This window comes from Crocodylus porosus, unplaced genomic scaffold, assembly GCF_001723895.1.
Source record: "Crocodylus porosus isolate Cpor-Errol unplaced genomic scaffold, CroPor_comp1, whole genome shotgun sequence".
Lineage (NCBI taxonomy): Eukaryota > Metazoa > Chordata > Crocodylia > Crocodylidae > Crocodylus > Crocodylus porosus.
Genome location: NW_017728943.1, coordinates 130830206 through 130853929, shown reverse-complemented (window position 1 = coordinate 130853929; position 23724 = coordinate 130830206). Strand labels below are relative to the sequence as shown.

Below are 23724 nucleotides of genomic sequence, written 5' to 3'. Positions count from 1 at the left end.
GGTGTGTTGTTGGTTCCTTCTCCCTAGATGCAGCATCCTGCACTTGTCTGCATTGAATTTCATCCTATTCTCATCCGCCCACCGCTGTAACCTGTCTAGATCTAGCTGGATTCGGTCCCTCCCCTCCAGCATGCTCATCTCACTCCACATCTTGGTGTAATCAGTGAATTTGGAAAGCGTGCTTTCCACTCCTACACCCAGATTGCTGATAAAGATGTTGAACAGTACAGACCCCAGGACCATGTCACAGAAGTATAAGAGTGGATATGGGGCTTTTGGCCTGCCCCCAGGCCCACCCACAAATTGTGCCCCTTCAGTCTCAGGAGGCACGGGTCACCCCTGATCCCGTGTGTTATTTATTTAAATACACTGAAAAAAAAGTCAAAGAAATGAGGTAGAGAGAGGTCTCAAATCCTTCCTGGAGCACTAACAAAAAATAAATAAATAAAAAAAGAAGAACAATTAACAATTCTTAAGTTAACTCTTTATTTTATCCACACTTTCATGTGTGTTCTCACAGATCTGTGCTCTTTGTTTTATATTTACCTAAGCCTTCTTTAGGAGATGCGTGCACTAGAATGCCATGCTCGCTTCCAGGAACTGCCTCCCCGCAACTTCGCAATTCCCTTCATCTTCCCATAACAGCCTGTAAACAAATTGCTTCCCTCAGTTATGGTTTTTCTTCTCTTGATTTCTGATTTCTCATAACTAGCATGAAAAAAACAACCCCAAAAATACTAAATTCTCCTGTTTCCTCAACATCTCCCAAGGCTGCATGTTACATTCATCATAGCTTTTATCACTACCTGTGTCACCCATCTGAGGACTTAAAGAGATGGTGATCTCCAAGGAATCTGACTAGACATTGGGAATAAACCAAGATCTATTTAATACAGACAGTGGTCAAAATCTATATAGATTTTATAAACTATATATGTTCTATTACAGCCCCGAGTCTGCAGATAGCTTCCATGAGGGCTTCTTCAGCTTGAAAGAAAAAGGCGGTACTTATGCTTATGGTCCCAGGGTTTTTGGTCACACAGCCTGTTTGTATGTTCAGGCTGTGAACAGCCTGATTTAGTCCTAAGAATTCATAGGTGAAAAGCCAGACAAAATGGTTGCAGTGTCTTCCTTACATTTAATTTATTTTGCTTACTCAGAGCTACAAAATTATAGGGACAGTCCTGATGCGTTTGGGCGGCAGTGCGTACTGCCAAAAGTAATCTAAAGGCCCAGGATCTGAAACTGTTAGGTCCGTGAAAGAAAAAGACTGAGTAATCAGCATCAATACCTCAATAACAGTCTCCTTCAAGTAAGCAGTTACAGTTGGAAAGATAAATCATGTGTATGGTATATTAAAAAGGAAAGCAGACTACATTGTACATGATACAGCAAACAACTGTTCTTTCTCATCTGGACATTGTTTCCAGTGTTGGTCATCTCACCTAAAGCACAGTAAAATATAGCTGACATTGTAGAGATCCAAAGAGAGATAGAAGTGATGAGAGGGGTATGATGGAATTACATGTGGTATAATTACACAAAGGAGCATCACATAGTTTGAAAATATGAAGAGCCAAATATGCTTCAAGGAGCTAAAAAAATGAAATCTGACCCCTAAAAGAGTTAGGCTTTCTCTCAACCCCATCCCATAATGAAAAAACAAGGCATCCCTTTATCAGATCAATAGGCAATGCATTAGAACAAAAATGAAATACTACTTCATTTATCCCCTGATTTCACTCCAACTGAAATCTGTGGTAAAATGCCCAGTGATATGAATAGCCAAGGACCAGGACCAGGACATAGAGTCGGTGTGTGGAAGACATCCCCCTAGGGGATCTGGTGTCAAATATTATGGTTAATTTTGAAAAGGAGGATGACAATTCTGTGATCACTCTTAATATTTGTGACTGAGCAAACTATATTAGTAAGGAAATGAAACCTCATGCTTTAGGGTACAAGGCAGACTATTGGGATGTAATCCTTGCAAGTGGAATGCAAAGCCTTTGGGGCTACATCCTGGCTTCCAGCACTCCAGCTCCATGTATGAGAAGAGCCTCAATATGAAATTGGCAGGATGGTCAGTTGATTATGTTTTCTGGTTCATCCTCTACTGCTAGTAGTAGAGTGTCTTTCCATTTTCACTTTGAGGTTCAGCTTAGATAAGATTTGCTATGCTGGATCTTCCCATTGCTCCCCCTTCTGTGATAAATAAATAATGTCCAGCTCTTACTCAATGCTTTCCATGAGGAGATTTCAAAGCATTTTACAGAGGAAGCCAGTATTATTGTTTCCATTTTACAGATGGCAAAAACTACTGTCATATTTACAATTGTGGACAATACTAAATATCTTAAAAGATGGGGCAGTAAATGTTGTAGGCACTTCTGGAATAACTTGATCAACAAAATCTTCCATTGTTTGAGGCAGCTCTTGAGTTAACTTTAATCCTTTCTTTGCCAACTCTGGATATTTTTATTGTCTTGCATTTCTTTTTCTTTTCTTTTAACCTGGTCAGCACTTGGCCTAAATAAATTTTGCAAAAATAAGTTCCTCAGACAAATTGTGTGTTGTATAAAAATTACATCTAATATTGATTTTCCCCCCCTTCCTGCTGCATTGCCTATCAAGGGACAGAAAAGATGAGGAAAGTATCTGAGCAAAACAGGATAGTAGGCATGGAGTAGCAAGATGGGAGATTTAGAGCAAAGGATAGAAAAGAAGTAAGGAATTCAGAGATGAGGCAGCCAAGGAATGAAAAAGGTGGTAGGAGGACGATATGATAGCAAAACCTGAGAGAGAGCAGGGGGAAGTCAGGAAAAAAGAAAAGATAGATGCAGCACTTGTAATATTAATGTGAAAAGTAATTGTGTTTACTGAGGGGATCAATTCTACAGGTTTTTTTTTTCTGTGCAGTGCATTTAATAAATGCTTTCTGTGAATGTTAGGTGAGGCAAAGTATTGTAGATCTCAAAATTGACACTGTGTATCAAGATACTCAGCAGGGGAGAGGACTCTGACCCCCTACAATAAGCCAGTTATCTTTGGGTTATCATTTGTAGCATTTAAGGGTTAACCAGACATTGAATGAGATTTTGGGTGTGTGGCTACAGCATCAGGTGTTGCCCGCTAGCAAAGGCAGGTTATGTTTATTAGCTAGACTAGTTATAGAACTGGCCCAAAAATAGACTCCGGTTTATAGAAAATTTCCCTGTAAAGAAATAAAAAAAAGAATGGTTTAACTTTGAATTAGAATGAAGCAAAATCTTTTAAAATTTTCCTATGAATTGGAAGCTTCTTGGCCCTTGTAGCTGCCCAGTGAAATTGACATTCTTGTTTCAGTGTTGGCAGCAGGCATGAAATTAACAAAAATGACAGTTCTACCAAGCGGTGGCTCCCAGCTTTCCTGGCTGCTGGGCAAACCCACCGCATGGAATTTTTCTTATCTCGCTGCCAGCCCTACAACCAGAGTGTGAAAGCTGGATAGCAAGCTGGATTCTTTCTGGCTCATGTTTCATCCCACAGTAAAGATTCTTCAATCATTCAGGACTTATAAATCACGCTGCAGTCAGTGCGCATGCCAGAATGTAATCCAGCTTGCTCTTAAATGGACACATAAATTCTTCACTGCTAACAGGAATCAATACAAATCAAAGCTTGGGTTTTGTCACTTAGTGACAGGGCTTTGGGGCTAATTCAAGGCCCTGGTCACTAGCAGTGCAGCTGCCCCAACCCTGGGCTAGCCAGCCAGAAATCAGGACCCTGGCATCCTGCCTTCAATTTAGTGAAAGTTCAGCAAAACATATTGGGCTTAAGAAACAAGTATTTTTTACAATTAAGCTTGTTTTGCTAGAAAATTCTCAATTATATTTTGATCTATTATTTGATTTGGTAAATACAGAATTTCTGTGCTAAGTACGAGATGCTTATTTATGGTATGCTTGTACTTATTTACCTCTTCTCTCCCCAGAACGTCTCAGTTTTAGAAAATCATCACTGGCGATCCACAATAGGCATGCTTCGAGAATCAGGGCTCCTTGCCCATCTGCCAAAGGAAATGATGTAAGTGCACCTCATGAGAAACATGCTGATGAATTCCACAGAAAACCAGTCACTGGCTTATTTGACTGCTTGATCTAACAACAAAAGCAGAGACCAAGGGACTCCAAGCAAGTTAGGACGGAGCAAAGCAGAGCAGCCAATTAGTGAGAGAGACATCTGCTCTAGTTCTACCATAGGGACATTTTCTAGACATGTGCCCCTGTTACCACTGCTGGTATGACTTCACCAGTATTAGCAAAGGGAGAGGGTCTACCTAAATCATAGGGGGACTTGCAAATTATTGTGGATTGATCAGTACTTAAAGTTCTAACTCCACGGTCAGTTCACGGTGGCCCCACCCCTCAGTACTGATTGACAGAGAGGCCCTGGGTGGGGAGGAGGGACGACAGGGCAGCTGCCATCTTGCCAACCCAGCAGCCAGCAGCTTCCTCTCCCAGCATTTTATTTTTAGTATTTTGTTGTTGTTGTTGCTGTTGATTTTGTGGACAAGCCTGGATTTTGTGGTTTCTGCAAAAACTGCAAAACTGCAAATTGAGTAGTTCTCTAGCAATGGGGGGAGTCCCAGTGTAGCAAAGCTCTGAAGGTCCCCACTGGGTTTTTTACACTAGATCAATTAAACCTGTTCAGAACTGACGTAAAAAATTATGGAAAATTTTGAGCTAAATCCAGATGCACTTTCCTGTGTTTCAGGTGCCCCTGTCTGGGTAATCAAGGAACAGCTTCCTACTTCATATAAACAGTGTCTTTATTATAGCATTTCTTACAGAGCTGTTACAGGGCCTGCTGTTCTCCCCCAGCCTCTCTAACTCTCCTCCACTTCCTGTCTCCTCCCCCTCACTCCTTGTTCCTCCTTCAGACTCCTCCTTTCTGCTGCTGCTGGTTTTGCCTCTGAGATCAGTACATATTGTTACATCCTGAGCCTAAGTGATGCTTATGTAGCTACCAGCAGCAATACTGACATGTAAGCATGGCTTAGATTCTACTTGAAGTTGCTGGGGGTACAATCTGGAGAAGGAGCCCTCCTAGCTGTTAGCCCAAATTCCCAGTGGCTAGCATATTTGCCCTGGGACAAGGAGAAAAAGATTCTAGGTGTACCCCCTTGCCCAGAGGTGGCTTGAATTTGCATCTCCTGCTACCTAGCTCAGTGCTCTAACCACTAGGTAACAGGAGTTATTAGCCACATCTCTCTCCATCCTTCCTCTTGAAGTTGATTCATCACACTTTGCACTTATTATTTATTGCATAAAGTGGATAAATAGCACTGCAGTAGTTTCAGCCCCACTGAGGGCAAGAACTCTGGGTACAACCCATTCCCTTGTAGGGCAGCAGCCAACTTCCTGAGCCCCGCTCCCTCTGGTTTCTCTCCCTCCTCCTGACCCCACTTAGCTGCCGGTGGAGGATTGTTCTGGCTGACATGCAGCCTGTAACCTGGTATTTAGAACATTTTGCTGGAAAGTAGGAGAGAGAGGTTCAAACACTCTCTGGATGAAACTGGGTCTCCTATTCCCTGGGCAGATCCCTAACCACTCGGCTTCTTCACCTTCCCCCCAGCGCCAATTGTGGTTTTGCTAAAAATAAAATTTTAGGATGTGCATGGTATGATGCAAACACTCAGGTGATGATATTCCCTTGCACATCTATGCAGCCAGAGTTCAGGCTACTGAATATACTCAACACAGAAACACAGGGCACAAATATCTATATGGACTCCAAACCTCACATAAGTGCCAAAATTGCCATTATGCAGCTATGTAACTGCCACTTAGGTGCGTGAAGATGAAATAGGATTTAGCTCTTAGAGAAGGTCTCCCTAGCATAGACATGGCCTAGACGTCATCCACGCAACCAGGATAGTATTTAACTTTACTGTTGCCTTGTGGGAGCAATGACAGCCTGGGCAGAAAAGCCAAAGACTGGATGTAATCTGGGCTAATACTGATGTGCTGCTTTTTCTGCTGCAGCTGTTTGTGTGCATGCGTGCACAGTGCTACAGGAGCTGGAGACAAATCCTTTGGATTCAAGTCACCCAGCAGCTTGCCACATCTAAGTTTTAGTCACTGGTGACTTGGGCAAGAATGCAAATTAAGTCCATCTCCCACCGGTAATCTCCTAAAGCATCCAGTCTGTCTTCTTAGTTGTTCTTTAGAGCAATGAAGTTCAGTTCCCTGTTCTGCGTATGGCTGCCAAACTGGAACTCGATGTGGCTATTCATTCTCCTGCATGCTTTCTGTGTCCTCCCAGTAATATATCATGCTGTGTAGTTTTCAGTCTTCACACTACGTTTTGGAAGCTCCCTGGGCTGTCTATGCCAACACCATTATTCTGCTTCCTTGCGTCTTCCACATGACTCCCCTTAGGCAGCTAAAATGCTTGTATCCTACAAGTTGTTTCTATAAAGGATAAGGAAGGGGATAAGGCTGAGTCCACAGCGCGAGAATCTCTCTGCCCACTCATGTCATCATGTAATCTGCAGAGGGAGATGGGAGGTTAAGTGGATTTAAACTATTAACGTTCAACAATCCCCTGTTCAAAAGGGCACATTTTTCTTGACTGCAGACAGGATATTGAGCAGCAGCTGGGCTCCCTGATCTTGGCAACAGACATCAATAGGCAAAATGAGTTCTTGATCCGTTTGAAAGCTCACCTCGACAATCAGGATTTGAGACTGGAGGATGCACACGACAGACATTTCATGCTCCAGGTACCTTTCTGAATCCTTGTCAGTGTATCACAACTTTCATGCACGTTACCTATGCCTCTACCTCAGATCCTGGCACCCACTATCTGCTGCTATCTGACTTGCCTTGCAAACAAAACATACCCCTAATCTTGTTCCCTTGCACAATCTACATACAATGAATTCAGAAAGGGATCAGTGACTGAGTAGCTCACATCAGCTATTATTCATTTCTTTATTCTCACGCTACCTTGTCTCTTTCTCACAACAGGCAAGAGTTTTAGCCTCTTACTGCAGCCTCACTGTCCTATTTTACAGTGGCACTGGTGGCAGGGACTTAAGTAATGGCCATTTGGTTAAGGCTTCCAGCCTCTATCTGCACAAAGAGCAATCACTATCATGGCACTAGCAGTGGTTGGTGATTCCTCTTTCCCAGCAAATGAGGAAACCAAACCTAAGTGATTCTCTCAGCCCTACCAAAGTTGTTAGTAGGACATTCAGAACAAAGCTCCAACCAAACAAAGCACCTCAAGAAATAACCACTGGGTAAAACTACCAGCTCAAGGCCTTCCCTGCAGTTGTTCTAACAGGGTGTATATAGATAAAATGGGGGCCCTAAATTGAAGCAGTGGGTTTTTAAAAATACCGCTTCAGTTTAGGGCTGATTAAACCCCCTGTGTCATGCACACACCCTGCTAACTTACCTGCTTCTCTGGTGGGGAGGGGAGGGCGAGCTGCCAGCAGGTAGAGCGGCCCCTGGGCTGCAGGGGGGCACTGGTGCTTCTCTCTGCAGCAGCTGCAGCCCCCTCCAGGCGGCACCTGCCTGCAGGCACCCGGCTCAGGCAGTCCTGGGCGGCACCACAGCCATGAAGGGAAGCACTGGGCCCCTACGCAGCTCAGGCAGGCTCCAGGGAGGGAGGAGAAAAAAAAAAGGTCACGCTCACCACTTTTCTTGGGCAGAGCTGCTTTCCTGGGCTGCTGCCAGGCTGCCTGCACAGGCTTCCTGAAGAGCCATGGAGCTGCATGGAGCCCAGTGCTTCACTCCACGGCTGTAGGGGCAGCAAACTTAAACTCCTCAAAGAAATTTTAGTTTGCTGCACCCCAAGTCATTTAAGGTTCATTTCACCACCAAATTTCCTACAGTGGCCGGAATTAATGCGCAATACACTGTCGAGGCACGCAAACACTGACACCATTAAAGCAGTGCAAAAGCACTTAGCACTCTTTAAAGTGTTGTCCAAATACACCTCTCGTTTCATCTACACACGGCCACAGATGGCAGCTACATGGCTGTGCAGTTTTGTTCAGCAGTTATGCCACTTGGGTACAAAGCAAACCCTGGGAGGGCAGCAAGAAGGAACACACTCATCTAATGCCAGCTGCCTTAATTCCCTCACAGAGGTAACGCTACTGTGCTGCAGAAAGAGGCTCCTGCTGCCTCAAAACAGGTATAGACACACTTATAGCTCTGCCAGCTGAACCCTGGAGCCTAGACCATACCTGTGCTTTGCTGATTTCAAGCCAACATGAGCCTGGTAAGGGAAGGAATAATAACTAGTTGAGAAGCTGCTGCCATTTCAGAAGACTAGGATGTGTGGTAATCTGCTTGTCTTGCGTCCTGAAAACAAAATGTTTTCTTACTGCCTGAACAACATGAAGTTGTTGGGTTCATACTTCTTAACAGATCAAGCAGGATGCTTGTAAGTAAGGAGGAATCACAAATTCTACCTAGGGTAAAAGTCACCTCCCTTCTAGAAAAAGAAACTGAGGCACAGAAAAGGTAGATTAGACTTGAGAGTAGAAATCAAGAGACATTCATTCTTATGAATGAATTGATCACTGGTAGGTCACTTCCTGGCTATCCAGCCATCAGAAAATCACCGCAGTTCTCTGAACCTTTTTTCCCCATCTGTAAAAGAAGGAGAAGAGTGAACTACTAAAGACTGCTAGTACAGTGCTCTGTGGGCACAAAGCAATATCACAGCCAGTTTTATCCAATTGACTGAGGGAAACGAGAACATCCTCCCCCATTCTGCAAGTATAAATTTACACAGGAAAGCTTTTCATGCTTTCTTCACTAGGCCCTAGCATGTCTTTGCACAAATACATCTTGCCTAACCCATTAAGAAGCACAACTGCAAGCCCATTAACCAACTGGGCATTGTCCATGAGGAAGTCAGGCAGAAGACATTTGGTTTTGAGGAGATAAGGCAGGCAGATGACGGTGTATCATACTCTTCCTAAGAAGCAGCAGCTGCTTGATTCCATTCCAGCCCTACGCCAGGTCTACCTCAGCAAAGAACTTTAAACTCCTAGCAAAGGGAAACAGAGCCAGAGGCAAACCAGAGGGTCCTGTACTTAGCTATGTACACAGCAACACAGCTGACCTATCCAAGTGGACTGTATCCACATATCAAAATTATCCCTAATGTAAGTGATATGAAAGGTCACTCACCAAGACCACAAGGAAGTGCTGCCCAAACATTCTCACACTGGCTTGGCTCTTCCATTCCTCATCCTCAATGGCAGATGCTGAGCCAAGCAGTCAGCGGGAGCCAGCCTGAAGCTTTTGTTGGCTTGCCCACCATGAGTCATGTCCAAGAAGTTCTGCAGTCTTGGAATTTTGTGCTTCTCTCATTCTCACTACTATAAAAGCGGGGCTCTGAATGCTGATTTTGTTACACATTTAAGTAAGTGTCATTTCCTAAAGAGGCATGTTGGGGTGGGGCTCAGTTTCTCAAATGTATTCTTAATCCCACTTGACAATGAGTATGCCACTAAGCGGTTTCACAGCCCCTTGGAGTGCAGATTTGCTGCTGAGTGACTGCTAGCTAATCATTTTTCTCCCTCCCTTTTTGCTTGCAGATTGCACTCAAGTGTGCTGACATTTGTAATCCCTGTCGGCTTTGGGAGACGAGCAAGCAGTGGAGTGAAAGGGTCTGTGAGGAATTCTATCGGCAAGGTCAGTCCTCTGATGTACCAGACAGGTTCCCCTTTCACTTTCAGGCAATAATATGAAGAAAGAGAAATTGGCTTATCTGAAGTGGCACTCGCTCTGTAGTCAGCTCTGCCTACCTGATTCCCCCTTGAAATCTGCCACAGAGATATGCTAGACAGCAGATTTGTGGCCTTATTTTGCAAGTGGTTGCTAATGAAGGTGGAGGTGAAGAAACAGAAGAGAAGAGCCGCATATATTTCATTGATCTGACTGCTCCTATAAGGTGGTGTCAGTGGGTGCATCTACACAAGCAATCAATAACTCCAGAGTTTATTGCTCCCAGGTGTGCTGTTTGAACGTGCGCCTGGGACCACAGCACACTGAGCCAGGTCAAATCAGGCCCAACTAGCAGAAGGCCCCAGAGGTCAGCCAGCCAGGAGCTGCCCCTCCACCCCTCAGCTCAACATGCTGCAGAGAGGCTGGCTGGGGCATAAGGATGCTCCAATGTGGGGCTACCTGGCATGCAGCCCCTGCACTGAAGCACTCTCCTTCCCTAGCCAGGATCTACATGTGTGCTGCTGTGCAGTAAAAAACTCAAGTACAAGTACTATCCTGCTGTGGAGTTAATTAGCTTACTCCAGTTTAATCACCCTTAACTTGTAAATGCTGAAACATTTACTATGGAACTAACTAGTCAACTGTGCCGTAAATGTCTTGTGTAGACATGCCCAGTGAGTGGGGGTTTGCTGTGGCTCAGACCTTAGTTTTCACTAGCAGCACAGAGTCTGAATCTTCTTCAGATGTCCTCTAGCAATCATCACTGAACCAAAACCCAGGTGGATGTGGGCTGCACATGCAATGTACATCTATCATACTTGGTTTTACTTAATAGTTGCAAACTTATCTTACATTTGCCATTTCCAAAATGCGACCGACTTCTTTTTACAGTTGCAAGTAAGGTGCAGTCCTAATGCACTTCTCAAACCCCTAACTGAATTGAAGCCCCAAACCTCTGCTAGAATCTATTGCAAATATGTTCTAACCCCTCCAAAGAACTCAGCTATGGATGGTGTTCGGTGAGAGCTGATTACACCATTTCACTCCCCCATAAAACTAGGCTGTTCTATAGGAGAGAAGACAACATGGTGTTTAATCACTGTTAAATCTTTCTTAGTAGCTTCTCCACAGCCTGATGAAATGGGTAGGAATGCTAAATAAGCAAGCACAGTGGGTTAATATAGGTGTGGCTAACCTGCATTACAAATACCATGGGCAGCCTCTGTATGTAGCATGAGGCAGATTAGGGAGGAGTAGGCAGCACAGTGGCAGTTCAGGGAGCAGATAGCAGAGCAGCAGATCAATCAGGATAAGGGAATCAGAGTGGTAGTCGGTGAGGGTGCAGGGCTTAATTTGTGGCACACCTGCCAAAACGGTACATTAGACCCACTGGTCCAATATACTGAATTTATTTAAACTTGTCAATTACACTACAGAATTAAATCAGATCTGACCATGATGGCCAGCATTGTCAGGTAGCTGAACTCTTACCTGGCATAGTTAGTACACAGCAAGTATGGATGAAGCCCCTTGTAGTCTGTTCAGACCCAGCTCAGCCCCACAGCACTGGATGCAAATTGTCTTTGTCCATACTTGCGCCCTGACTGTGTTCAGTACCAGTTTGTCTAATTGGTTACTGATATCTCTGCTCTGTAACAGAAGGTTTTGTCAGATGAAATGCTTACATCAGTATAATCAGCACTGCACCAGTGTAAAAAAAGTAGCAGATGACCAATCCAAACTCCTAAACCAAGGAAACTTCACCACTGCTGAAGAATTACTCCTGTAAGAATCAGGGATAAAACTCTACAGGTGCAACTAACACTGGTTCACATTTGATTTGTCTGCATCCATTTGAGGTTAGCTGTTTGCTAACAGCTAACCAGGTCTCACCTGTTCTCCTATCAACTAGGGGCAAGTCACAGGGTTAGCTGTCATGCCTTGATCTTGGGATTGGTGCACACATCCATTCCTGATCCCAAGGTAATGTACATCAGCTTACAAAACTGATATAAGTTATCAGAGGTATATGTCTGTCTCTCCCTGCCCTTACTGTAGATGGGACATGAGTGCTTGATGATGATCACAACATTGAATTTATCAGGGACCAACTGTTAGTCCCATAGCAACTGACATGAGTGGAAAAGGCTAAAGTCTTTAAAATGTGTCTTGGGGAAATACTTGTAATGCCATATAATGTCACTGCTTTAACCAGGGTCTGGTGTCGTGTGGAAATGTTATAATTGGTCTTAATACCTGTTCAGCTAGACAAACACTTTAAAATCAGTCGAAAGATAGTGTATATTTAATGAAGTTTAATCTTTTTTTATGGAATTGAGGTAGTGTTGAATCCTGTTCCAAAAAATACTTTTCAGCCTCCTTGAACTGTTCCTAAACAGCTTTAAAAAAACAGTTTAAATTGATTGCAAATTTTCTCGGTGCAGATATATCCTGTGTGACTGATTCATGCAGTTGGGTCTCCAAGTAGTTAATCATAGTCTGTGTCTTTCATAGAAGTGAGCAGTAATTCTTACTATACAAAGCAGAATTTCAGCTTTTTGATTAAATGAGTTGTCAAAGCCATAGAAGCAGGTAGTATATTCCAGGACATCAGTTATAGATTAACTGAATATTTGGTAAATGAGGCAAGGCTGAATATTTGTACTGGTGTAATAACTAGATCTGGGAAGAACTTTTCAGTGACGAAATCTCCTTCATGTTTAATTTTGAAAACAAAATACATCTTTATGCCTATATATTGGTACTGGGAAAACAGTCAAGGAAATGTTTTACATGTACACATACATGTTCCTTTGCCAGTCAGCACTTTTCATTAAAAACAGATTTAAAAAAACAAACCCTAAAAATCATAAACCCCAAGCAAATTCAAAAATCAATTCCTTATGTTGGTTTTATTATCCCAAAGACAGTACCTGAATATTTTTCCAAAATTCCTCTTAGTACTTACATCAAGGACTTTAATCTGGGTTTCATACAAGCTCTTCACATTTAGTTCCATGTTAGAAACACTAAGTATTAGCTGCTGGCCTCTAAAGGTAATTTTATGACAGAGCAGTCACCTGGTGATTAACACAGCTGAACTTCATCTACATTAGTGCTTGGACTACTGCTAATACTGATGCAGGTAATCCACCCCTACAAAACAAGTATAATTTTGAATCATAGAGCATCCAAAACAGGGGTAAAACAGGAACAAATCTTTAAGCTTTCTCATGTGTATAAGAATAACAAAAGGAGGGCCTTGTAGTATATTCTAAAAGGGCAGATTGTAGGTCCAACTAATGACCCTTGGGCATTGACAAGCGTGCAGCTCCCCGCTGTAACTCATGGCGCTTCCCAGGAAGCACCATGGATTACAACGTTCCCACAGATCCAACGGACATTCGTTGTTGGGTCTGGGGGGTTAGGGGGTTGAGCTCCAGTTTCAAGCAGCAGCATATCCACAGCTACTTTCCCCTAGCCCAGCTCCGGTGCTACCTTCAAAATGGGAGGGGGGGGACGGGAAGGGAGGAAGCTCAGTCTGGAGTTTACCCAGCTCACCCACCCCACCCTCTAGCACAGGCTGGGCAAACCCCAGGTGGAATTCCCTACCCACTCTTCGCCCCCTCCCATTCTGAAGACAGCACCAGGATCCAGGCTGTGCTACATCAGCCCAGCCTTACTCCCAGCCTGTGCTGACAGACATTAATGAAGGTACTCCACTTGGGAGCGCCTTCATCTGAATCCTCATATAACGAGGGTTCAGATTGTCGTGTAACTGGGCACTTTTAAAATGCTCTGCAGTCGCATTCTTCTGTCAGGGCATGGCAGTATAGTGCTTCAGATGCTGATTGCGTGACAAAACATCACTTCTGCCAGTGCCCGTATTCACTCATTCGAAAGCTGAGAGCAATCTATGGCCATGTACAGGCATTCAGTTTCTTCTGGGACAGTCACTGCTCCCCGAGGAGAAAGTATGAATGTATAGATGTTCAGGATATTTCCCCTAGACCAAAGGTGGCCACTCCAGGAGAAAAATAACCCATAAACAACCCAGGCTAAATCATTCCCAGGAGAGTTTTTCCTGGGAGAGCAAATGTCTGTACATGTTCCCTTCTTAAAGAAGCACAACACAGTCCTCCAGTTTCCCAGGGGTACTTTGCTCCCCACTTCCCCCCCAGGAGACAGTGCTTCGTTTGGGCTGAAGTTTACTGCTCCAGCCAAACAGGGAGCAAAGCATACCTGCTTCACAATTCCCACATTGTGCTGCAGGGAGACACAGGCTGACCCTAAACATTCTGGGTCAGCCAATCAGGTCTGTCCTGTACACTGCTGCTGTCTGTCTCCAGGCAGACTGAGGGAGTCTGCAGAGTACACTAAAATGTGTGTACAGGGGCCCCCTGGCTATGAAGTGTCAGCACTGCAAGTTTTCTGCTCCTCAGGGCATCAGCATTCAAGTCTGCTCAGGTAAGTTTTTTTAACCAAGAAATTAAAGTCACATCCTAAATCAGGAAGTGGCAAAAATGATTTTCTCTTGTTTTTGATAGGTGACCTGGAACAAAAATTTGAACTGGAAATAAGCCCTCTTTGTAATCAGCAGAAGGACACGATACCTAGCATACAAATTGGTGAGCTTTACTTTCATTCTTTTGTCTTCTCCTACCTCCAAACTCCATCCTAGTACAACCCATGATCAAGTAAAACCTGGACCATAATATAGGATGCAGCAGAATTTACCTACCAAGCAGATCACAGGACTCTATAGAAAAGCTGAGTGCATTGCTCCTAGGCACTGGGCCTGGTTTAGCCTTACTGCCACTCACTCCCTGAGCTAAGGCCTGACACAACAATAGCTCACAAGGGAATGAACCTCACAGAAAAAGTCAGATACTTGCAGCCTGATCCCACATACTGAAATACTTCAGCTGTTTGAGAGAATTAGGACAAGTGGTCCCAGAGTTGTGTAAGCATGATGCTTCATGATACCAAGAGGCATCATGAAACCTCTAACATGCTTAGCACCTGCCACCTTAGGGTAGCACAGTCTTTGCTTTCTGTTCTAACTTCCTGCAACAATACCCCCAAACAGGCCCAGTTCCAATGCTCAGGCTGTGCAGTGGGTCACATTAGCTAGCTGAGGCAGTAGCAGCAGGACTATTTTAGTAATCCACAGAGTGTTTCTAGTTCTCTAGCATCCCCTTTGTTTTCCCTCTCTCCTCCTTCCTCCGAGTTTTCACATGTAGCCATCCCACAGTCTGGTGAGCTGCCTCCAAAACAAAACTGCATTTGAGCAGAAGAGAGAGGAGAGGCTTCCCTCCTCATGGGAGCTGGCTGCACATCCTCTACAGCTGCCCCAAGCTGAGGAGTGGGAGAAAGCTTGAGTTAAGAGCAGTGACTCCAGTGCACTGTGTGCGGCCAGCCCCAGAAGCCTAAAAGTTACTTTTCTTCAGTGTTTACATATAAGCTTCTATAGTTCCATACCATGTGCATGGTAAATTGTGGGGGCAGCTATGTAGCCTCTTAGATGCTCTGATAAATGATCACAACTGAGCACTTAGGCCCCCTCAACAGTTTTAGGTATCGCACAATTAACTGGTTAATTGCACAATTACCTTGAGACCAGCTACACCTGCAAAGTAACTATCAGGCTATAAAAAGCTCCAACCAGCTATAAAGTTAGACGTCAAAAATTTGTATTAACTTTTTAGCTGGTTGCTATTGAGTTTTAATTTGCATATGTAGCAGGGTCTCCCCTGTGGCCACAGGGGTGCACTATGGCCAGTTGGCGCTGGGAGTCCTGTAACTGAGGGGACTCTCAGCACCCCGCAGCTGCCAGGATCCAGAGTCCTACAGCTGTAGGCACAGTGTGCCTCATGATGCTGAGACCCAGCTGGGTCCTGGCAGCCACAGGGCACAGCTGCAATCTCCCAGCCTCAGAGATTTCACGCATACCTAGGTCGTGGGAGCTTCATGCACCCCATGGACCTGGGAGATTGCAGCTGCTGCATCTCCCAGCCATGGGGGTTCATTGGGCTCCCCCTGCACTGGCAGCAAGGCACAATGGGATCTCATTGCATAATCCCATAATCACACCTCCTGCCATTATGTGAATAGTGCATTAGATGCTATTGTACCTTTGCCTGTACACATAGATGGGCCCATATGTTACTAATGTTTCCTCCTTTTTCCTTCTCCCACTCAGGGAAATCATGAGGCAGGAATAACTTCAGATCTAAAGTATCTGATATTCAATAACTGGTTTGTACTTCTCCTCCCCCCCCACACACAGTTGCTTAGAGTTGGACAATTTATTTCGATGCACTGAGGTCAGGTTCATCTTAATGAATACAAGACTTATCTCTCAGATCTTTTCTCCCAGAGCAGATGTTCTAGCAGGTTCACTAAGGGTAAGGTCCCAAAACAACTTCAGGACAAAAATATATTAAGTCATTTAAGGTATGCCTGCACTGCAATGACTGCAGTTCACATAGACATATGTGTGACAGTTTTATATTACTTAGCTCAGGTACTGACAGCAGTGCAGCCATGGCAACATGGAGCTCTGTTTAACCTAACCACACAAGTCTTCAGCCCACCCTGAGCTCCCAGCCACTGAAGCTACAGAGTCAGCTAGCTAGCTAGCTCTGATTTATCTCCATGTGCCTGAGGTTGCTATGTAGACATACCGTAAGGAAGGTAAAACTAGCAAATCATGGGACCTTCATCTCTTCACACGGCCAGAAGACTGTTCAGACCATATAGCATCACCATTCCTAGCAAGTCTTGCCATGTGACAGTGATGTAAATGCCAGACCTTTCCCAATTTACATATCAGAAGTCATTTCCTTATGGTCTAGATATGTGATACTTACCAGACTCATAATTTATATCAGTGTAGAGAAACCAATATGTGTTATACCAGTGTTTGGAGTGGACAGAGAGTCAGCTCTCAGGATAGCCGCTGAAATAGGCACCATTACCATACCTTGCCACTAGGTGGCAGAGGGACCTGTAATAGCCTGTTTATATTTAGCCTGTCCTGGGTGAGAAGCAGCTACCTGACACCTGTATCAGTGAAACACACAGTGATGTAGTTTTACTTCTGATTTTTCCAGATCTCTTCACTGAATTCTGGTAAACTAGTATAAATTCATGCAGTGTGTGTCCAAACTTTGTTTTACCAAGGTAAATGGTATACGTCCAGATCCCTAGTAAGGTTAGGATTGTGCAAGAGGGAGTACACTCAGGCATCTAGATTTGTTCATCCAAAAGATTGCTTCACTGCATCTGTTGTTTAGGGTAGTTGTACCGTGGCATGTCTGAGAGGCAGTACTCATCAGCACCACCAGCAGACAGTAAGAGCAGACAGGGGGTATCAAGCTGCCTTAAAATCTAATTCTGGCTTTGACGTTCCATCTCTGACCTCGGATAGCCTCAATTTCTTTATCTGGAAAGCAGGAATTAGCATAATCCTTCACAGGTATTTTGTGATGAATAACTAGGTTCAGAAGCTCTTTCAGGTTATTGGATGCTAGCTATCCTGGTTTGTCTTAGTTCACTAACAAATAAATATCCATCTGGTATAGACAGAAATTTATAAAGAAGACATGGACTTTAAAAGTATATTTACATACACAAATACATATATGTTGTTTATTGAATTAGATATAATTTTTCCAAAATATAACATCCTCTATGAAAATGCATATATATTAAATGTGTATTCATATGTTTATTTAAAATAAGACACAACCTTGTTAATCAGCATTAATTCACACAGTCTGTTTGCTGTGCCATTATTCTCAGCCAGGATTGAATAGCAGTGTTGTATTGAGGTCTGATTAAACATTAAAACTTGCTTAGTTGTGTGTAATACTTCTTTGTCTAGCAGTCAGTGTTCTGTTATGCTTTGTAAAACACTTGTCTGATGAACAGACCATGCTTATCCTGCCATTGCTTTGGTTCACTTATTTGTGAGATTTTTTTCATCTGCAGCAGGTTTTCCAGCCAGCAGTGCATATCTGTGAGCATTTGCTCTACTGCATTATTTAGAAATGAGTGCAGTAGCTTGTTTCAGGAAGATCCAAAAGCAGAACTAAAAGGCATTGTTTCTGCTGCCCGCTTTTAGGATCAAATTAAATCACAGCCTTGAATCACTGTCTCAATTTTTGCTTCCATTAAAATGATTTTCGATCATCTAAGATTATATCAAACCTTCCTCAGTTACAGATGTAGTCAAATATTCACTATCCATGTGTGCTTTGCAAACTCCTTTCTCCCTGCTCACAGGCCAGCAGAACAATACCCTCCCAATATTTAGAAGCACTTGATCATTTTCCCTGTGTGGAATGAAAAGCCACCATACAGCTTTAGACCGCTATCCTAGTCTCTGTGCTCCCATACACAAAGGGCATTCAGCGTGGAAACAGATGGACCATTTGAAATATTTTGTGCTAAAAAACATAGCACTTCAGCTCCAGGACACATGCACAGCCCCTTATTCCTCCCAGTTGGAACCAGGGTGTACCACAGGGGCACTGCAGCTGTGGCCCTGCTTTTTCAAGGGCACTGCTGCTGTCTAGGTTGGGACTTTTGGGAGTCAGGGTGCTTCCTCTGCTTCAAAGCCCAGGCCTCCTGGCACTTGAAGCACCCTGGTCACTGGGACTCCAACAGGTTTTGTTTCTGGGTCAGAGATTTTCTAACATGCAGCTCAGAACCAAGAATCATGACATACAAAACAAATGCTGAAAGAGAAGCCTGTCTAACACAACTATTCAAGGGAAAGACAAAAGTCAGCTGCTTAAGAAATATAACATCCTCTATGAAAATGCATATATATTAAATGTGTATTCATATGTTTATTTAAAATAAGACACAACCTTGTTAATCAGCATTAATTCACACAGTCTGTTTGCTGTGCCATAATTCTCAGCCAGGATTGAATAGCAGTGTTGTATTGAGGTCTGATTAAACATTAAAACTTGCTTAAGAAAGATGCCTTCTAACACTAGCTAAAGAAAAATGGTACAGAGGAAGTGCTAGGATTATTCAGGGGTGTAGGTTGTAGCCGTGTTGGTCTAAGGACATAGACAGACAAGGTTCTTTGGGTGAATCTGATATCTTTTATTAGACCAACTTAAATAGTTGGAAAAAAAATGTTAAGCAAGCTTTTGGGTTCAAAACCCAAAAGAATCTGAAAGCTTGCTTAATTTTTTTCCCCCAACTATTTAAGTTGGTCTAATAAAAGATATTAGATTCATCCAAAGAACCAGGATTATTCAGGGATATTACAGGACAGGAGGTTGCCTAAGGGGTGAGCTTGTGTTTTAGATTTCACTATATTATACATGGCAAAAGCTGGTTACCTTTTAACATAAGCAGTGGTTCAAGTGGGTGCATATTACACAGTCCACCGGTTAGGGGAAATGGGTTTACTGTTATTTCTCTTTGGGGTTTTGAGACCTTAGTCACTTCCAGTCTCCTGACCTGTGCTGCTGGACATTGATTTGGTTAATGATTTAGCTCCTGACATGCTTTGCTTCATGTTTTCCCAGGCTTCATGTCCTACATCGTAGAGCCACTCTTTGAAAAATGGGCCCAGTTTACTGGAGACACTCCCCTCTCTGAAAACATGCTAAGCCATCTCAGGAGGAACAAGGCCAATTGGAGGAGTTTGCTCCACAAGCAACACAGCAGTAGCAGGAGTAATGACCACTCAGGTCAAGTGACTGAAAATGAGGACCAGACTTTAAATGAAGGGGACACCCCATAGTGCCAGCTTTGCACTCTTCCTTATAGTACTGCTGTCTCTTCCTCGCTGGTCACAACAGTGAACAAAACCCCAAAGACCATGAGGCCATCAACAACAGCATGGAATGGGAACGACAGGGGAAGCAGAAGCTGGAAGGGTCCTCGTAAATAAACCCACTTGAATGCTGGGTTTGGTTTTTGAGCTCCTTTGACTTCCCCACCCTCCTCCTTCTCTTTCTACATATTTCTGAAGCCATTCATCACTTCTGATCATTAACTGCTTGAATGAGAAGCTGAGCCAGTAAATGGCTACCAAGTAACACGGGAGGATTACAGAGAAAACATGAGAGAGAAAAGAAGCGCTCTTGGCCGTATTTCATTCACCATGGGTCATAGCGTGACACATACCTGTATGTAGGCCTGGAGCACCATACAGTTTCCAGTCTGGCAGCTGGGCTGCACATTAAACCACCAGCATCTTCAGAACTCTGAGAACATCGGTCGAGTATGAGCGCACACAGGAGAGAGAAATCTTGTTATTTTAATAATTCAAAAAAAAACCTTTTTAACTTTTGTATTCTGTGCACCAGACAACAAATCCAAAACCTTTGGACTGAGGGTGCTCTATGTACACAAAACTCAAGCATGATGATTCATTTTTTAAGTCATTTTTATGCCACTTTAGGTAGAGTGACATCTTCTCCCTGCAAGGAACAGCATTCCCTAGCAAGTCAAAGGGAAGGTGTTGTACAGTCTAAACCTTTGCAACATAATCAGACCTTTTTGATGACTCTGTTTCAATTATATGTTTATATTCACACGTGTACATTTTCTGTAAATATAAAGCGCTACTGATTCCCATGCCAAAATACTGAAGTATTATGGGATTGCTACCTGTATAAACAATGGCACTGTGAACAGAATACTATTAGTTTTAATACAAGAGAAAGCATTTGTAAATATGATATAGAATTTATTAATACACTATTGTTTGCAGATAAAGGCCTTAACTTTTAGCATCTTTCATCTTCTGATAGCTGCCAAAATCATATCACCATATATATGATTCTGAACTGCCTTTACATTTTCAGCTGCCCAGCAGAATGAAGTCTGACAGGGCATTTTTTGGAAACTTCACATGCATTCCATATGGACCCATACCGTTTAATCCATGGCACAATGCACACTTCTAGAAGATGCTTCACAAAGCCTGAAGTTCTGATGTTTTAAAACACAGCAATATTACACAATCTATTTTACAATTCAAACTGGTGAACCATGGACCCATGGATTCTAACTAAGTAGCAGAGTGGTCTACAAAATCAAAAACATCCAACTGAGGTTCTTATCCAGATATCTTGGCAGTTCTGGAGTATAATTGTTTTCTCAAATGGTGCCAAACTATCATTTCATCTTGTATTGTATTGATTTTTTTAATCTTTCATAAGGTGACCAGCATGTAGGTATGGTTCTTGTTTCCTTTTCATGAAAGAAATGCTTTACCTGGCTTTTATAAATTTCACTTAATGAAGGAAAATGCTTTGTAGCCAATCTAGTAAGCAAGATCCTTCTCCCTCATAACTAATGCTAATTACAGTTAAGGTTTTAGCTTACAGGGTTTTTGAAAGATACACAATATTTCACTCCATGAACCACCTTTGTTGGGGCATTCTTTCAATTCCTTTCTTTAACCTCCTCCTTTCAGATAAGACCTCTGCCTGGGGTGTGTGAGTAATCATGTGAGTAACATGTTTGGTTTTCCTTTCGTGTGTGTTATTCTGATAGCAAGTGCAATGCTATTACATTACTATTTTACCACTTCAAACAATGTTTTTGTTTATAACTGAACTAGCTCTAATTGTTAAACACTTGTATTACGTGATGTGATTGCTATGGCAGGCAAACAACTTAAGCCAACGTAGATAAGGGTTAAATTTATAAGAAATGTTCAAGAAAGATGAGTTTACTTTCAAGTAAAAGTGCTAGGTAACAATTATTTTAAAGTGTTTAGATAAAAAAGGTTCACATTAATAAGAAATCCAGTAAAGGACACATTAGTAATATACATACAGAATCAATTAACAGAAAAAGTGACTGAAACACAAAGTAGAAAGATGAAGTTCAGGTGTGTGGAAGTGTGACTCATATTAGGCCAGCTAGCTTTCTCCTATCATTGTGTAGATTTATGTCAGCAAAGTATGGACAAATGAGAATGTTCTTGTTTCTTCCAACTAGGACACATACCTCACTAGAACTCACTGTTTAATCTTGCTAACAGTTTCTCCTAACAAGTAAGGGAGTAGTAAACCTAAGGAATAGGTCAAAGTTACCTCCGTTTCCAAAACACTTGCATTTTCAACTGTACCATCTCGGGTGGTGCAGAAACAAGGTCCTTTCTAGTGTCCAAGTTAGTCTCTACTGCTGCATCTTACTTTTCCTCTCAGTATTCCAGAAGTTTAGAGCAAGGCAGTACCTGTTAGTCACAGTATGCAGCCCACGGAGGATGTCACATGCTAGCACACTGGCAGGTTTTCAAATGTCTAAAGAAGTTAGGAAAGAAAGAAAATGTCTCTTTCCCCTTTTTGGGTGCTTATTTTCAGTAGTCATCTTCAACTCTTTTCCATTTAGTTGGAAGAATTAAAAAAATGTTTTGTGGTTTAGAAACAAGCCTATTCATTACTGTACCCCAATACCTCTAGTACAAACTGCCTAATAATTGTGGTAGTTCTTCAAACCCAGTGAAAGAACTTTGTATGCTCTTAGTTATGCTGGGATGTCAACCTGGCCTTTTTGTTACTAGCACATGGACCTGTTACTCAAGTCAGCCCTTTTCAGGTTAAAGTCCCTAACTAGAAAAGTTGCTCTCATGAAAATGGGGGTGGCCTTTTTTTATTTTTGCATGAAAATTAAGTACACATACCTGCCTGGCTGCAATATAACTACTCTTGCTAGTGAAAGAAATTCAGGCTGACTTTGTGGCATAAATCAGTTACAGGCCTCAGGTGCTCCCTAAGGTTCGCTTCAATGGAGGAAGCTATGAAGCTAGCCCTTGGCAGCAAATACCTGCCAGCCCAAATGACTGGGCTCTGTGCTATAAAGTGGGATTTCTGGGTGAGTTCCACCAATAGTTTTCCCATGAAGAAGCCAGACTGCACTTTATGAACAATACCACCAGCAATTAAATATATACTGTTGTGATAAATACTTTACCTGGTGTTTGGTTCAGTAGCATAACTGAGGTGGAGCAACTGGGGTATTAGGCCCCAGGTGTTGATTTAAAGGTGGGAGGCAATCTGGCTGCAGCTGCTGCCCTACACACGGTTGCCACCCAGGGTACAGAACTGTCCGGTTATGCCTCTGGTCTGCTGTAGAGCATAGAAACGGCCAACGTGAGAATGGGGCAACAGAATAGAGATGTAGTAAAAAGATAAACATTTGCACAGAATGGACTTTTGTCCTATTAGCCACATTTGACACTTTATAAGAGACCTATGTGAATGAATTCATGTTTCATTTAAAGGAGGGTCTGTTTGGTCTGCACAGCAACACATTAAAGGGTTTTCTGGCTTTCTTTGGTTTTTAGATGCATGTTCTGACAGAAGTACAAAACACTTGCCAGAGGCTGAAGCACTCTCAATTACACTACACAAAAAATCACTACTTGTCTTGGTTAAACCCCATACTTGTTTAAGGGAAAGATTATATACAGCCTTGGGTGTGACTTCTGTAATTAAAAACTAATTAAAGCAAAGAAATTATAGTTTAATTAGACTATTATGCCTTGATTCTGGAAGGCACAGAAGGCTTGTAGTTTTGTGGCATGAAAGCTCTGAAGAGCAGCACAGAAGCAACATGCAAGTCACCAAAGATAAAAAGGAGGGTAATAAAAAAAAACCTCATGACCTGGAGTGCGGGAGAGCAAGGAGATAAGGAACACAGAGCACTGTTTGTAGCCAAAGGCTTTTTTCTTTATAATGTGGACAAAATAAATGTGAGAAAAGTAGGCCAGTTAAGAGCAGCAGCCAAGAGCACTTGTACACATGATATAAATTGGCCGTTTTTGCGGTTTAATTATGTCATGCTGTACATGTGTGGGAGTTTCTTATGATTTAAATGAGTTTTCTACGTTGCAAACTAAACCACATCCTCAAGTAGTTTAATTTGCAACATAGCTATTTGTAACGTTACAGACTTTGAGAGCTGGCAGCCCCTATCCCCTCCCCACCTACAGCTGCAG

General features: G+C 42.8%; 1 protein-coding gene across 3 annotated transcripts in view; it reads left to right on the top strand.

The window, feature by feature from the left end:
• PDE7B (phosphodiesterase 7B) overlaps positions 1–23399 on the top strand; it is a 307541-nt gene extending 284142 nt beyond the window's left edge. For all 3 annotated transcript variants that reach the window (XM_019550216.1, XM_019550217.1, XM_019550215.1), the window contains 5 exons: positions 3974–4065; positions 6622–6766; positions 9608–9704; positions 14285–14365; positions 19292–23399. In XM_019550216.1, the coding sequence (XP_019405761.1) occupies positions 3974–4065; positions 6622–6766; positions 9608–9704; positions 14285–14365; positions 19292–19509 (633 nt within the window). In that variant the 3' untranslated portion in view covers positions 19510–23399. The remainder of the gene's footprint in view (positions 1–3973; positions 4066–6621; positions 6767–9607; positions 9705–14284; positions 14366–19291) is intronic.
• Positions 23400–23724: the final 325 nt, after the last annotated feature.